The sequence below is a fragment of the Rhamphochromis longiceps genome, linkage group LG11 (assembly GCF_057381845.1).
Source record: "Rhamphochromis longiceps isolate RC_006_pf linkage group LG11, R_longiceps_female_GT1.1, whole genome shotgun sequence".
In the NCBI taxonomy this organism is placed as follows: Eukaryota; Metazoa; Chordata; class Actinopteri; order Cichliformes; family Cichlidae; genus Rhamphochromis; species Rhamphochromis longiceps.
The window spans coordinates 9,240,154-9,257,380 of NC_140567.1; the positions used below are offsets into that span (position 1 = coordinate 9,240,154).

The following is a 17,227-nucleotide window of genomic DNA, read 5'->3' on the forward strand; positions in this document are numbered from 1 at the left end:
AGTGTTTCTTTATATTTTGCTAGGAAAATGGGAAATTGGTGCAGCGATTTATCGAACCATGCAGACATACATGGAAATATAATATATATAGCATTTACTAGTATAATATTTGCTTATAACATTTCAGTTAATAATACAGTATGGAGTAGGGGTGGGTGATATAAACGATATACGATAGAAACAAAATAAATTTGGCCAACGATAGAGATTTTGACTATACCGCTCTATCACATGTTGATGATGTTATCAAGCTGCGCCTGTTTTGGTTGAAAGCATTGCAGTGGCTACAACCAGTATCATCTGCAAATTATGGCGGGCGACAGTCATAGCAAAGAGATGAAGCACTTTTGAAATATGGGGAAAGCCAAAAACTGCGCTTCCTCCACTTCCGTAACATTGATTCATTAATGCTGAATTCTCTCGCAGCTGCTCTATTCCCATGTTGTTGCAGTATATTAATAACTAACATCGTATTGTGGATGAATGATCTCAGTTGTTCTCCTGACTGAGGTTTGGCCCGTGTATAGCATCCTGCTATGCGATTGCATTTGTCCCCAACCACCAGAATCCCTCACGTTAACTTTTATCGAGTGGAAAAAAAGTTGGCGTTCATCCTCCAGCTTCACTGTGCTAATGTTATGCTAACATAGCTGTGTCGCTAGCAATCACGTAGCATAACATTATATACCAGGTAGTCCAACTTCAGTAACCCTGCAAACGCCACTGCTGTTTAGTTTTCTGTCTTCATTTATGTCGGAAGTGGTAGCCGAGCTGTACGTTTTCATTTTTCAGAAATCTCTCAGTCAGAACATGGTATGTCATGTTTAGGTGGAAACTAGCGAGCTAACTTCCTGCTAACTTCTAACTCCGTTAAATTTAATAACTTCTGTTTTCATGGATGCCTGGATGTTAAACTTAATTGTTACACTTGGTAAAGCAGCAATGCTGATGATTTTATTGAAGATTAAAGATCAAGCAGTGAGGCTTACCAAAGTTGTACTAAAACATTTTTTAACAGATTTCTGCACGCCCAAATCGGTTTGAGGTCAGTAAGCACAACCAGAATTCATACATAAGGCACACTCTCGATTTTTGAGAAAATGAAAGGATTTTAAGTGTGCTTTATAGTGTGGAAAATACGTTATACAGAAGAAAAGAATATATCGCGATATATATCGTTACCGCACATGCTTCAAATTATATCGCGATATGAATTTTAGGCCATATCGCCCAGCCCTAGTATGGAGGCAAACACAGAATTCATTCAATTCACTTTCGGGGTGCTTGAAAGTCAATATTTGGTTTGGGCACCTTTATTCTTCAACACAGCCTGAACTCTCTTAGGCAAGTTTCTCTTAATTCCTTTAAAGAGTCTCCAGGAATAGTTCTCCAGGCTCCTTGAAGGACATTCAGGTCTTTTGATTTGGATATTGGGCTGCCTTTTGTTGGGTTTTCTATCAGGATAATTGTACGTTTTTACCAGTAAAGTATGCTTTTTTACTGCACTGGCAGTGTTTTTGGATTATTGTCATGCTGAAAAACAAAGCCAATCAGATACTTTCCAGATGTTATTGTATGGATAATCAAAAATCTGCCACATCTGTGTTAACAATTACAGCCCCAAACCATCGAACCAGACATTTCAAATATTTGGTTTTTGGTCTCATTTTTCTATAATTTGGCAAACCTCAGCCTTTGCTCCCTGTTTCTCTTCCTTACGAATGGCTTCTTGACAGCCATCTTTCTACTGAGAGCATTTCTGATGAAGCTTTAGTGAAAAGTAGATGGATCAACTGAAGGGCCAGCTTAGAGTTTATTCGCAAAGAGTCCAACAAAGCTAGATCCACTTCAAAGAAAGCAAGCTAACTAGCAGCTAACTAGATTAACAACAGCCAAAATATCTTGATGCATGCTCATTCATCCGGGTAAGTAAATCCCAAAGGTTGATTGTGTTCATCTGGACGTAGCGTTTTCAACAGGAGCAACGTTTTGTCACTTATCCAAGTGACTTCTTCAGTCTCAGCTGACTGCAGGTTTCCCCAACCTTATAAATAACCTTATAAACAGTACATTGCACAATAACTGATTCAGCTAATAATTTATATTAATGATCAAGGAACTGACCATTGTTCATTCAGTGGGCTGGTTTCAGTTATTGTGCAAATGTACTGTTTATAAGGTTGGGGAAACCTGCAGAATCAACCTTTGGAACAGCCAAAATAGCAGCAGTTACCAACAGAAAAGTATATCTTCAACAGCACCTCAGTATCGGTCAGAAGTGAGTTTCACTGACTCGGATTGGACTCCTTTCACAAAGCTTTTGAATTAGTAGGGGCAAGAAAACTGGATTCAGTTGACTCCAATCTGCAATCTACTGATATCTAGTGGTGAGGTTTTACACACTGTTGGGCTGGAGAAATGGCACTCTGTGTGACGGACATGTTTGTTTACAGTTTGATTCTATATTTTCAGATTAAACCACGGAGTTAAAGACTTGTTTAAGTGTCGGATTAAAAATGTATTTTCAATTTAAAAAAGCAAAGCAACTGGAGTTTGAGGAAAGCTCGTTTTGCCCATTTCTGAATAGAATAATTTGCATAATTGTCCCATAATGCCCGAATTAACATCTCTGAATCTTAATTTGATGATACATCTCCTCCATGAGGTGGCAGGATGGAATTGGATTACAGTCTTGGTTCCCATTAGTGCTGTTTGACAAAGGTTCTTTTCGTAACAGAGAGATGCCATCAGCTGAAATTTGAATAAAATGAATGATTTTTATAGCGATGGACTGGTCTGAAATTTATGCTAAATTCGTTTCAACTTTCATCTTTTCTCCTTCAGATAGAATCCCTAATCTCCTTCTCATACACTTCACCACAGATCTCAGGTTTTAGATATTTTTTTGTTTTCTTCTGTCGTTAGTAGGAATCTTAACTTGTGAGGTAATTCGTCCTTTTACACTCAGTCATTTTATGCTTTCTTTGGAGACGTGAGTGCCACCCACTCGTGTTGAGTAATTTGTATTTCTAATCAGAGGGTATGAACAATTGAAAAGAAAGGCGGCATCATGCTTCTAGATGCGGGCTAGCATCACTTCTAACATTAAGTCCGTACTGCTTGTCTTGGGAATAAACATCATATTTTTGAAAGCAATTGTGTGTTTTTATGTGTTGTAATCATAATTTTTTCACCACATGATAAATATGTGCGCCTCGGCTCAGTATTTCACATCCTCTCTTCTATTATCACATCTCTTTCATGCAAAATGCAAAGTGACACTTTCCCCCTGACGTCTGTGTTGTCTTTCTCTTTCAGGAATCTAGAATAAACTGCATCCGCATTGCTCGCAAAGGTAATTCAACATAAATATCTCACCTCCCAAAAACACTGTGACCTGAATCCATTTCCCTGCATCATTTCTAAATAACTTGCAGTATTGTGTACTTTTGTAGAAAGACAGGACATTACGAATGTGACAGTGATGGTGTGTTTACTCTGTTGTAGGATGAAATATTCATGAGGTGATTCTTCGCGTAGCTTTCGTTTTTAATATGCTGTCGATACATTGTCACCATTTATTTGTTCGTTAAAACGTCCAAATACTTCAGATCTGCCGGTTTGACTGCCCAGCGTCACTACTTCGTGACACCTCGTGGTAGAGCGAACAATAGTTAACCTGCCGTGAAGAGGAAACTAACAGGGGACAGATGGTTCAAACAAATTAGTGACCTGATCAGCAAATTATTAAAATTGAAAAAAAGACACTTTAAGGACTATTTTTCCTCCCTTTGTTACAGTCACTGTTGTTAGAGGCAAGGTTTCATTTTAGTACTCTGTAGTTCCCGCCTATCTCTCTTCTCTTAAGTAAAAAGGTGAAGAACTGGACAAATTTTCTCTGGCGGCCCCGGTTGTTTAGCACTGGGCCTCAGAGAAAAGGGCAACAAGCAGGGAAGGATTAGAGGTCAGGCTTTCATCCTGTTTGTTTGGGGGCTGACACTGGGACACGTCGTATCAAAGGCAGTCTCTTTGTTCTCATCAGCAGCCCACCAGACAGCTACATCTGAGGGCTCTGACCTCTGCGCTGTCCAGAAGGGTTCTCCAGATCAAAACTTCCAGATGGAGCTACCTTGGCCTATATGAGAAAGCCCTCCCTGCCTCCTTATCTTTACCTCGGCTTTTTTGATTCAAAGGCACATGAAAAGGGCAGAGAAATTGACTCTAAGTCCTTATGGCAGGAGAGCCCCTCCACCATAGTACACTGTCAGATCACGGTAAATAAAAAGTCATGTATTTATAGTTATCATAGCACCGCAACAGTAAGCGGAGCCTTGCAAGTAAATTGACTTGGCGGGGTGTCTTTTTCTTTTTTTGGTTAAGGCCTCTTCTTTTGTGAGAAAATAATGAAAAAGATGAGGCTAAGGCGAGGCCAGCCTTTTCAGCTCGACTTCCTGCTCCCCACAAGTGCCAAATTGGGCATTGATTAATTAAAAGTCCCCACAGCGACAGACTTTATGCTGCATGTGCCACTTTTATTTGACACTGGGCAGAGACAGAATGAAAGAAATGAACAATGGAGCTCCTAAGATAAAAAGAAAATACAATTAGCAATGAAATAAAATACCTGTAGAGAGAACAGAAGTGGAGATAAGACAAAAGAATAAAAGGTTAAATGCACAATTGAAAGTTATGATTTAAAAAAACTGCCAGCACTACATTTTCACCACAGGCATGGTGATATAACTAAAAAACCCCTGAAATGCCCATTGATGACAGAAAAAAATGTGGGTATTTCCAATTTCAAGGTGTAACAGGTCACAGGGTTGTTTTTTTTTTTTTTTTGTTGCTATGTGCGATCTCCATGATCCCTCTACCATTAACAGAGCCTCTGCATCATCGGGTCCTAAGCCGTTATTATCAAGCAGCCCATCACAAGCGAAGTGGAGGCAAATGATTCTGGCTTGGATAACAAAGCTGGAGATTATATTTCAACTTCCAGGTGACAGTTTAATTAAGGATCCCCTGGCAGGCTCAACACAACAATAGACTTCCATTTCTCCTCTAAGTGCCAATTTCCACCATCGGGCAGCTGGCAGGTGCATGGATTCATGTGGAAATCTATTTCATGCTCGTGTTTGGCTTAATAGAAATTTTGAGGGTAAAAGAGGCAAAACCGCCTTATCTGTCCAAAATGTCAGAAAACTGAAATTGATTTTTCACCTCCTCCGCTACATTTTTAGCCCGTATAAAGAAGCCTTCCCCTAATTTTAAATGAAGTTGCGGCATAAAATAAACAGTGAGCATCTGAGTTTGTGTCTGAATGGAGCGCCGTCTCAGACACGCTGGAGTCTTTGGTATTTGTCGGTTACAGTCGCTCAGAGACACAAAGGCATTTTGGATGTTGGTGTGTCCCTGTGTGTGAACAGAAACCACAAAAGGAATCACTCACTGGCTAAATCCTTTCTCACCACGGCGGCAGACGCGACGTTTAAAAGCAGCACATGCAGAGATGTCACGCTATCGGATTAATATGTAATCGGAGGACAGCGACACGAAAGTGATGTCCAAAGCAGTTTCAGAAATAACAGCCTTAGACTAATATCAGGCCAGTGACTAATTTCCCCCTATTCTGATATGTCAGACATTCATGATTGATTAAAAAAATCCAGCCAAATCCTACCATGATATTGCACTACTTTCATCTTTATTTGGACAGAGGGTTCTAAGGCGGCCCAAGTGCCCATGGCTGCAAATAGTTGGACTAAAGCACGGCTCTGTTTTCATTTTCCCTGCCCCAGATCTGATTTTCTTTTTCCCCAGCAGGCTGTAAGATAGAGCTCTATCCCCAGGCCTGCTCTGACTTTCTCCCACTCTCCAGATAGTTTATACTGTTCCAGTAAGCTCTGGAGGGCTGGTTTCCAGGCTGTCAAGGCCTGGAGGACAGGCTGACACACAGGGAAAAAAACTGGATCAGTGGGCTCCTAGAACAAGGCAAAGAAAGACCCACTGCTCAGCACCATTTACATAAGTATGAAGCTTTATGTAGGAGAAATGAATAACCTGCTATTATGGTAACGACCTTTCCAGTAGCTCACAGACAGCGGGGCACCTTGAGACTGTACTGTAAAGCAGTGTGGAGGATTCTGACTGGAAACTGATTATTGATTGGAAATTGACTTCAGAGGTCAGTGAGTGTACGACAGCATGAATTGCAATCCAAACGTGTCGCGTTATAATTATAATGTTTAATGCACAACTTTTAAATCAAGAATGATTTGCTGCTCTGCTGTGAGTTCACCGCCTCACTCTCCCAAATCTGGAGCCTTGTAAAATTTACCAATTCATACAAACCTGCTTAAAAAGATCATGGTAGTCATAGTAGCGACATATATCTTTAACTGTCTGAAATGATCACAGAAAATCATTCCGTGTGGGAGCGAGTCTGCTTATTTTGCACGTCACTTGTATCTGTTTGGACAGTGTGGACAATCACTGTTCAAAGTGTCACCTCTTCATTTGCATACATTTTTCATTTCTGTCTATTTTTTTGAAAATGCCTCAGATCAGATCAGTGGATCTCTTAGCAGTGGTTATGATAGGTAGTGTGACAGGATGACAAAATTCAGCTTTCCTACCTCTGTTGAATCCTTTTTGCCCTTTATTCCTTTAAGTTCTATGTTTGCATTCTGCCTTTTTAATGTGGCTCTTCTGTCTTCCCTCGTGTAGCGGCCTGTAAAGATCATCGCAAGGCTTTGGAGGTGTCGCAGCACTCCGAGGAGATGGGGCTGATCCTCGGTGTGTGCGCCGGAGGCCTGGTAGTGCTCATCCTCCTTCTGGGCGCTGTCATTATCATCATCAAGAAAGGGTAAACAACTTTCCATAGACGTTGTGAACACAACATGCGTCATTGTGCTTAATCACCCCGCATAGTTTTACCTTTTACGCTTTATTCTCCGGCAGCTCGGTGATCGGCTTTTACTCTTTGCTAGACTTTTGCAAAGGTCACGCTTTCCAAAAGATGGGCAAACAGCTGGCGTGGCGTTGTTTTTCTTTTTCTTATATCGCACCAGAGGGACCAAACAACTCGCATCTGCAGAGCCTGAGTGTGAAGTATTTAATTAAAGGCGGATGCAATTCAATTAGCCACTTAATTACACACCAAACAGATGCCTGACCCTTAAATGAGATGGTAATTGGGAGGGAAAAGGTGTGCTTTTAGAGATTATTAGTCAATGATCCCGCAGGTCTACAGTAAATCATCGACACCTCTGGCTCCGCATTTATTTAGCGGCAGCTAAAGTCTCAAATCGGGCTTCGACGCCCTCGCCTGTTTAAGATAAATTGAATTCTAAAGAGCCAGCCAAAATAGGAGTTAGTCAGAGGCTCCAGCAATCGGTGTTTAAATTGCTGACACAGCGTTCAGGGTAATGGTGAATAATCTTGATTGTGGAAGTCACTTCTAGTCTGCACATTAGCCCGCGTTGCTCTCCTAAGCCACCATGAATTTCACTTTTAGGGAATTGATTATTAAATTTGCTGTGACAGGAAGCCGCGTGGTCTAGTCCTTGAAGTGTAACACTGAGACGTATTCGATTGAAAGAAACACACATTTTTCTGCCCGGCTGTGGTTTAGTCTGTCAGCACCTGCTTGATCCGCTCGCATGTGTCATATGGCCGCCTGGGCAGCTAAACTCATGAGAGGACGGTTTTCATTTTCACTGTAATCAATGCGCTCTGCCCTTAGCTGACATTGCTTTCATCTTACATCTCTTCTTTCTCTTGATTTTTATTTTTTTCCCTTCTTCTCCTGCACTCTTGCCAGAAGGGACTACTACTCTTATTATCCGTAAGTGACTCCACCTCTTTGCTTTTCCATCGTTTTGTGATCCATCATACACGTGCATGTGCGCTTGCTGGCTGTCAATCATGAGTTACAAGAGTGTACCACTCTTTTTTTTTTCTTCTCTCAGCAGATCAAAAGTGTACAAGCTTTTTTTTTTTTTCCTACCTAAACATAACTGCAGAGACTCTTGTGGCAATCTCTTCTTAATATTGATTGCCTCTTGATTGTTTTCTCTATCCGTTAACAGGAAACCAGGGAACATGAATAAGACGCCAATTACCTACCGCCAGGAGAAGAGCCATATGGGCTCTATGGAGCGCAGTTTCACAGACCAGAGCACCCTGCAGGAGGATGAAAGAATGGCTCTTTCCTTCATGGATTCACACACTTGCGGCACACGAAGTAAGAGAAGTGCACCGCTGTGACACTCATGCAAGCTTTGCATAGCCCCGAATCTGACATGCATCATCCCTCACTTTGTAATCTTTTTGGCCGTTGCTCGATTGCTCCATAAATATTTCAATCAATTGCAACATGTGAAAAATCTCCTTCAGTATGATTTCATGTCAGCTAGTACCGCCTGAAGCCAACACAGAAACACAGAATCTCACTAGATGGCAAATAAAATAAAAAAATGATTTGTGATTCTTGTCAGTTTTGTGCTTTCTAATGTTGTCAGCATCACAGAGGAGGAAAGATGGATGTGTTTATCCTAAAGATGCTCGAGATTCTTGTCTGCTTCACACTCTTTCTGAGAATGAGTTGCCGACGCATCAGCATAAGATCTATTACGAAGACATCTGTATCGAGACAAACTCCATTCAAAACTTCATGCCTGACGTGTATTTGTCATGTATCGGCCTGTAAAGTGCCTTTCTGTGCCGCTAACACATTCACACCAGTATAAACGTGACACGCAAGTGTTAGAAAAAACGATAAATGTTTCAAGCCGTGATGTGTCTGAGTCATTAATGTTTCAGCTCACTCAAACTGTGAATGTGTCTGTGTGCGTCGCTCAGGTGATGCTCGAAGTTCAGTGAATGAGGCCAGCAGCCTGCTGGGAGGCTCCCCGAGGCACCAGTGTGGACGTAAAGGTTCCCCCTACCACACGGGACAGCTCCACCCTGCCGTCAGAGTGGCCGACCTCCTCCAGCACATTAACCAGATGAAGACCGCCGAGGGCTACGGCTTTAAACAGGAATATGAGGTGAAAGGGCGCCGTTGTACTCCTGTTTAACGCTGTGACATTATAAGAGAGCATAGACAGCTATTAGTCCTGCACTCTGGCAACATTAAATGAACAGCGGTATAAAGAATGGGTGCTGGTGCACTCATGCTGAGTTATTTAAAATGGAGCTATAACACTTTTCCTACTGTCTTATATGTGCTGTTGCAATGGTAGATGGCCAAAGTTTCAAATAATGAGGTCAAAGTCTATGCAAGTAGTTGCTGTGAGCCAAAAGCTCAGGCTTGGATCGCATCTGTATCCTTTACTTCTTTGGCTAGTTGATGTCAGTGAGAGGAGTTGTCCTTAATATTGTTGTCCTTTACTTGTATGAAAACGTGTTTGCCTTTCCCAAAGAAGAAAGCGCGAGCCAAAACTTCAGAGAGCAATGTTTTTTCAATGAACCCAGCATGAAGTTTGAGTTTCAGCTATGTTAATGCTAAAAGATGGGGCTATTCTGCCTATGAAAGGCAATAATGAGCTATCAGAACTGCGAGCTGAAGGTGTCACTAAACCACTGCTGTCGTATTTAATGGATTTCAATGGTTGCTGCTACAATTTCACTCAAAGTGTAGCCGAATCTGCTCTCTTTCATTCTGCTGACTCTTGAAAGCTTTTTTTATTGGTTAAAGTTGTTAAAAGTGATGCTACAGGGAGGAAATATACGAAAACACAGATGGAGATGAGCTTGTTTTGTTATTTTTAATATTGTGAGATAGTTAACATTTTGTACTTCAGGTGCTTGTTTGGTTCAGTTCCATAATTTATACTTGTTGGGTGTGATCATGATATTGTGAAATTTTGCCTAAAAGTACCACATTTCTGTCCAGTCCTCACTTCAAGATCACTCTCTCATCCAAACTTGGACCGATTCTAGAGCTGCGTCCATTTTCACATTACCCACTTTCGGGCCAAATGCATCGGTGCTTTACAATTATTCAGAGGAGGTCGGGGAGCAAATATTCACTTCTGTGACAAACTGATCGGACTTTTGTATCGAGGAGCATTAGGAGGAAGCACAATCCAGAAAACAAACAGCAATTTTCAAGTTGTTTAGTCCAGAGTTTCCAACCCCTTCGGTGACATTGGAGGCTAGCAATGGGGAGGTATGCTTTTATGTATTTATCTATTTTTTATTTTCAGTCACGGGGCTGTGCTTAATGAATTTGCACCCTGGGGTCAGCGAAGTTCTGCTGTAACGTCCTGAGGCGAACGTTCAATGGAAATGACCTGAGCTGTGGCATGTGCCAGCCAGATTCCAGAGGCACAAGTGCAAGCGGTCATGACGGGACTTTCAGAGCGCAGTCTAAAAATAGAAGTTCCACTGAAATTGGTTCAAGGTACAGGAGAAGATGACCTTGAATTTAGTAGATATAGGTGCACTTGTTGATTTTACCTTGTATTTGGTCTTCTCTTCTTAGGGGCACATTGATCGCCCAATTTAATTGTGGTTCCTTCCCTTCCTATAAATAAAAAGTTTAAATATATCATTATCATACCTTTTAAAGATGACAGGTGAAAATACACCTTTCCCTTAAATTACTTACTAAAATGATATTTGCCAAGTTATCTCCAACAGCTCGGAGAACTTGGCTGATAGTGATGTTATCATAATTAGTATTACTAAATATTATTCTTGCATTTTCTGTAGTGTTACGGTGTTACATCCCAACTTGTAACACCTAGTAGTTAAAGGCTTTTTCTTCTGAGGGTTCTGCAGATGTTTCAGTGGCAGATGGAAAGCATTACTTCTTAGACATGTCCTAGTTCTGTCCTGAGGCTCCCCCTCAGCAGGAATGCTTGACTTTAATTGCCAACATTGTTAGGAGGAAGGGTGGAATTGTGCTTGCTTTTGAATGCGCATACAAAAAGCTTCAAACACCAAGGAATTGCACTTGTTCTTTCTTATACACTTTGTTATCTTCTAGTTCCCTTTTTAGTCCACTTGGGATCTGACTGGAGTGGTACCCAGTGGAAAGAAAGAAACAGATGTGAGATGAGATGATGATATAAATTTGATTTATTCCACAGAAAAGGATCATTGCATCGCAGAAGTGCCTCCCCCCTGACCCTGCAGAATCAGCTGTTTTTGTGCAATAATATTACCATATGTGGTGAAGCCACGTAAAGTTTTGTCTTCACACTATGTCAGTTTTGAATTTTCTGAACTAGAGGCTGTGTAAGTTCATGGGGATGGGCTTAAATTTGGTACATATTAAGTTGTCTTATTTTTTCTAGCATTTCCGAGTACCTCATATGATATTCCTGGATGAAAAATGCAACCAAATCAGTTGTATTTATTTTGCTCACTCCAAAGTTCATGATCTAAAGCGATCACCCATCCACTTTTAGCATCAGTTCCATTTGATCATCACTGTTTCCATAGCAAAACTGCACCTATTTGATGCTCTTCAACAAGCATTGGTTTCCTGGATATTTTATGCATTTCTGGGAAAAGCTTCAGAAAATGAATTTTGGATTATATAACAATGTGGGATAGGTGCCTGTCTTAAACAAACTCATAAAAGCTCTCCTTTGTACCCACATTTTGACACCAGCCTCATCTTTTAGCCATGATTCATGAGTCAGGTGAGAACATTTCTCAGAAGTGACTGATTTTTAAACTGGATTGACCCAAAAGTGTGAGCCGTCTACTGTGGTGATGGGGTGGAAAACAGCAATTTTCAATTGGGTCAGATATTCAGTCCACCATGACTTCACCAGTCCATGTGATATTTGGTAAAGTGTCCAAAGAAACTGGAAATTTCAGAATAGTAAGAAAGCCTATAGGCTGTGATTTCATGTTGTGGATCGGTATTTCTCCGTTTTATTTGTTTGTTTTTGTGCCCAAGGCTAAAAAAGGAGATTGATTTTAAAGTACACATGCATTCACACTTGCAGAAAATAACCTTTATGTCACCTGGAATTATATCAGTGACTTATTAGATTATGTTGACAGCTTGTATACGTACCCTTATTTTCGCACAAGCAAGCAAGGGTTGTTGCTGCCTGTGGTTCAGGTTCTGTGTGTTGTTGTTTTGTTTTTATTTTTACAGCAGGAGAAGAGATATTTGTTTATTTCCTGTTAGATGTGAGTTTTTTCTTCCCACTGTCGCCAAGTGCTTGCTAATAAGGGTCGTCTGATTGTTGGGGTTTTCTCTCTACTGCGTTTTTACCTTGAGGCAACTGTTGCTGTGTTATGAAAGTGAATTGAAATCGTTTCCAAATATGTGTTTGGCTTAATTTGCACCATGTTAGCATTGTTTAACTCCTCCCAACAAATGATATACTCATGCTGAAGGCTGCTGAAGTCTGGGTCCAGTTAAAGCCACAAGGTCAGTTTTACAGCAGTTTCTCCTCCCTGTTTTATTTAAAGCTGGTTTTGTATGTTTTACTCCTGACATTTGATTGTACTAATTCAGTAAAGGCAAATTAATATATTTCATGCACTCACAATCATAAATGATACAAAATCCCAACAGACACCTGGACTTGTGTCAGGGCACTCTAGCCACAGCCTCAGTGGAAGATAACTGTGAGCGTAAAGAGGCCATATAGCCTGAATGTTGAAAGTGGGACACCATCAATCTGAAATCCTCCACATCATCCGCCCTCCTTATCCCACACTGAAATTAATTACCAAGGTTAAAGAGGCTTTTGGATCACACTGTTGTTGTGCATATGAATAATTATCCTCATCTGGGCCCTAGAGATGACCTCAGTCTTGAGGTTAAACATCTCTAGCTCGAGTGAGCCTCATCGTCCACTGCTGGCAGATTTTTTTTTTGGCGGCGAGGACAGGAAGGGGCTGTCTGGGATCGTTTTGTGTGAGAGGGAGACAATTGAGAAAAGAGAGCTCTTGCCACCCAGTCACTCAAGCCTCCAAATAACAGTCTCCCTGTTGTGTAGTATTTATGATAGTATTTATCTCCCACTGCTCTGTTATTCTCAGAAGTAATCATTAGACTGTGATGCCTAGATCAATACTGTCATTAGTGATGCCCGGTATATGTTTTCTGTTGGAGCACATCTAACAATACAACGTGTGGATTTGCACTTGCTGTTAGCGACGGGCACAGTTTGGCTCATTTGATTTCTTGTAATTGTCATGAAAATATAGAGTGTGTGTAATTATTTGGAAGCCAGAAGTCTCGACCCCGTCACAGCTCAAACATGGCAATGCTCCATAATGTGCAGCTGAGGGTCCTTACATTATAACAATGGTAATTTTCTATATTTTTCTTATTGAAGAGATGAAAACTAGCTACAAATGTATTTGACTTAACATACATCCAGAGCCTGGTTTAGTGTGTCTTACAGCTTTGTGTCCCATTATTGTCCAGAAACTTTTACGAACTCATTATTGAGTCACATGTTGCACTGGGTGACATGTCTTCTTCTGGAGCTCTGGCCCCAAGGGGCATAAGCTAAATCCAGCTTTGGACACAGCCAGTACGATTCAAGTTGCGGTTCTCATCTTTCAATGGGATTTGTTAACACAAGGAAATGTACAAATCACCAGTTATCCTGTAATGTAGTGTGTAGGGGTTATTAGGTTTTTGTGTCCAGTGATATCAAGGGTCAGCCAATATTCCTCATGGTGTAACGAGTTCAAAACTCATGTGTCGCTGAGATCAAATGCCCTGTTTTCTTTGAACTATTATGATGATAATAATACACAGTCTTACCAATAACGAGCCCGTTTCTATCTCTGCTGTTTTATTTATTTATTCATTTTTTTACATTTTACATTACATATCCTTCTCCTCTAGCTGTGCTTTGCTGTCTCTATCTTTGCCATCTAACGAAGGGCCCAAAACTCTGAATGCCTCTCCCCGATGGAACAATTGTGGCAGAACGTTGAGCTCACAACCTGAGGAGAAGTCCATCTCTGTCACCCGCGGCCTGAAACATTTGCAAAAAAAAAAAGAGAGGGAGAAAACAACTTTTGTCTCTGGTTCATGGTTTCCGCCTCTGGAACTCTGCTTGTAGACTCATTAAACTGTCCCTCACGGGCAAAACACACTCCACTCAAAAAATCAATACACACCTCTTTGTGTGTGTGTTTGTGTTTTTTTTCCCCCCTCTGTGCTAAGAGTATGTGTTTTTATGGAGTGTCTCTCTCTATTATGAAGGAAAATGATGAGGAGTATCATATTACACTCCCTCGGCAGGCATAGGTTTTTATTTCCCTGCGGAGTACCTGCGCTCTGTAAAAACACTGATCAAGAATTTACAGTGAGCTGTAAAAAGGGCTTATACGTGTGGCGGTTTCTGTCACCGCCGTCGTATTCCCACCGCAGAAACGTACAAGTAAACAGCGGCAGAGCTTTTCTGGAGAATTCAAAACTTTCATTATACCTCTTTGCACCCTGAGGCTGAGGTTAGAAAGAATGATGGACGCATTCAAACACTGATTTGATGTTTAGTTGCAGCTGGGGCTACCAAATTATTATGTTTGTTTAAAGAAAAAAAAAATAGGCAGCTGGTGTTTTTTTTCCTGTCTTTAAATTTTTTTTTTAAACAAACATTGGTCGAGCTTGTTAATTCTGCTGTTTTCTAGTAGAATATTTTCTAGCAGATAAGATTTCTGATTGGATTTTGGCTCTGTGTGTGTGTGTGTGTGTGTGTGTGTGTGTGTGTGTGTGTGTGTGTGTGTGTGTGTTTGGGGGGGATTATTGTGAAAGTCATCACAGAGAGATCCACAATTCACTCATTGTCATCTTAAAATTATGCGGTTGAAAAATTAATGGGTCAAAGTGACACAAAGATTAATCCAGCACAGTAAGTCTGCCACTGGATTGTTACTGTCATAAAATCTACTGAGACACTGATACAACATCGCTATGTTAAAATTAAAAAAATTGATTTATAAGTGTAATAATTTAACAAATAAATGATGTAATCCTCTTGACTTACCCACCCACTGATCTTTGCCAGCGATGGTTTCTAATCAGTCCTTCGTAAGCCTGAGTTGTTTTTCTCTCCTTCACTGTTCTGCCATTCTCTCACAGTTTTTCCTGTATTTTTTCTTCTTCTTTACTTTCCTGCTTCTCTCTTGAGGCAGCAGGAGAGGAAGCAGAGCACTCACACAAGCAGAGAGAGCTCAGAGGTGTAGTGTCAATAAAATAAGGGAGGGAGTAAAGGAAAAGGTGGACAGAGAGAGAAATGGTTGGTTACAAGAACAAGTGATTCAGAGGGAAAGACAGACCCAGAAATGAAGTGTGTGAAAAGAGGAGGAAAAAGTAGGGAGGAGGGTGTAATCCTAGGCAGGATTTGGCTGGTTCTTGGCTCTCTGTGGGGGGAACTGCATTGTAATCCCCTGCTCAGCATGCAGACTTGGGCAGAGTTTCACAAAATTCCCCAAGTGGCTGCAAACCACTGGGGGTACACTGGTGTGTGCGTATTTTTATTCACAGATCTGAGGGAGCTGTTTGCAAGCTTAATTTAGCCACTGAGTGACTTATGACAACTTGGGCGAGTAAATGCTTGCTGGTGCATCCATGCAGGCAGGCAGATAACGGTGAATGAGATGTGTTAAAGTATGACTAAGAAGCCATCCATGAAGCAGGTGGTAGACAGTTTGTCTGCTTTCACACTGTGATTGGTAAACTGCAGGTACACAAACAGCCAGTATGTCGCACAGCAGTAACCAGCAATGTGAAGTGGATTTATGTGGCAATTTCTATCTCACATAGCAAGTAAGTTATTTTTGTTTTTCTCAGGATTGTAAAAGAGAAACAAGAAAGCCTGTTAAAGGTGTCTCGTGTGCTCTTAATAGCCATGTTACTTTGCTAATGACCTGAGGGTTAAAAGGCACGCTCTTGGTTAAAAAGCAATAACATCCACACTGATGGAGTTGTAAATGTGCTTTTGATAACCAAGCTAGGCTGGAGGTTCACTCACACAAATGAAAATGGACTACTTGTAGTCCCAAAACAAGCTAGCTCCTCTTCATTTCTTATGCTTTCTTTAAAAAGAAAAAGAGATACATAAATATATAAATAAATAAAGTATTCTGCACTATTACAGAAACACACGTAGCTTACTTTCTAAAGCCAAGAACAAAAAGATGCAAGTGTGTTCTTTAGCACTTAGCATGACCTAAAGCTGATTGATTTTGGTTCTGTAAAGTAAGCAGTTGTCTTATTGTCTTACCTTTTTAGTCATATTTTTTTATTTTATTAATTCTGCTTCTCGGGGACATTCTCAAATGTGAAATTTTTTTTATCTCATCCAGCTGGACCGATGAGCTTATCCATCCATCCGTTTACAATTCCTGCTCCGCAGTACTGGTCAGAATGTAATCAACCTTACACACAGTAATCACCTAATGGCTCTGAACTGTGCTCGAGGTCAGGGTCACGTGTTTTTTTAAAAAAAAACTCTCCAAGCTTCATATGGACTGCTTTCAGCAGTACCTGCGGTTCCTGCATTATCAGAACCATTAGTAGCTGTAGCCATGACGACAGCATGTATTGTTGTTTACAGTCCCACGCATTTCATGGAAGCATTTCCATCGTGTTATGGTCACCTTTAATTCTAAGGAAACGATTGGTATTTTTTTAATTCACTAGTAATCAAAAACACGAGCGTCTTCATGCACCACATTGCCTGTGGCGGAGTTATTTTCTCTTATTTGGGATTATTTAGAAGCAAATGCGCAAGGTCCATCTGGCCGGAGCCTATATGTGTGATGTTAGGATATTCTCCCCATGTCTGTGTGGGATCATTCGGGTGCTTCATCCCACAGTACAAACACATGCAGTTAGTGGGGTTAGTTTAACGGGATTCTTAGTATGTGAACGTGAGTGTGAATGGTTGTCTCGCTCTCTCTGTGTAACCTACCCAGGGTGTACCCTGCCTCTTTCTCTGTCGCTGCTGGGATAGGCTCCACCCCCCCGCCATCCTGAATTACATAAACGGAACAAGATGGCAAACACACAAGATGATAGATATGATGATAGTGTTTGATTTTGTGTTTATCTGACAAATTGCTTTTGATTTCTAATCTCTGGGCATGTTGTATTCTTTAATACGCAGTACATAATTCACCTGCTTTAATTAAAGCTGAAGCTTGACATTTAAATGTGTTCATTAGTTTCAGATGAATGTATCTCTGACACTCTGAACTGTATGTAAATGACATTATTTCTCTG

At 40.8% G+C, this 17,227-nt stretch overlaps 1 protein-coding gene across 2 annotated transcripts in view; it reads left to right on the forward strand.

Annotated features, from left to right (window-relative positions):
* Positions 1-17,227, forward strand: part of ptprub (protein tyrosine phosphatase receptor type Ub) — a 208,062-nt gene that overhangs the window by 159,478 nt on the left and 31,357 nt on the right. The window contains exons 13-17 of one of the 2 annotated variants that reach the window (XM_085422202.1): positions 3,319-3,355; positions 6,727-6,865; positions 7,823-7,846; positions 8,091-8,245; positions 8,863-9,050. In XM_085422202.1, the coding sequence (XP_085278328.1) occupies positions 3,319-3,355; positions 6,727-6,865; positions 7,823-7,846; positions 8,091-8,245; positions 8,863-9,050 (543 nt within the window). The remainder of the gene's footprint in view (positions 1-3,318; positions 3,356-6,726; positions 6,866-7,822; positions 7,847-8,090; positions 8,246-8,862; positions 9,051-17,227) is intronic. The other variant, XM_085422203.1, reaches the window with a different exon arrangement.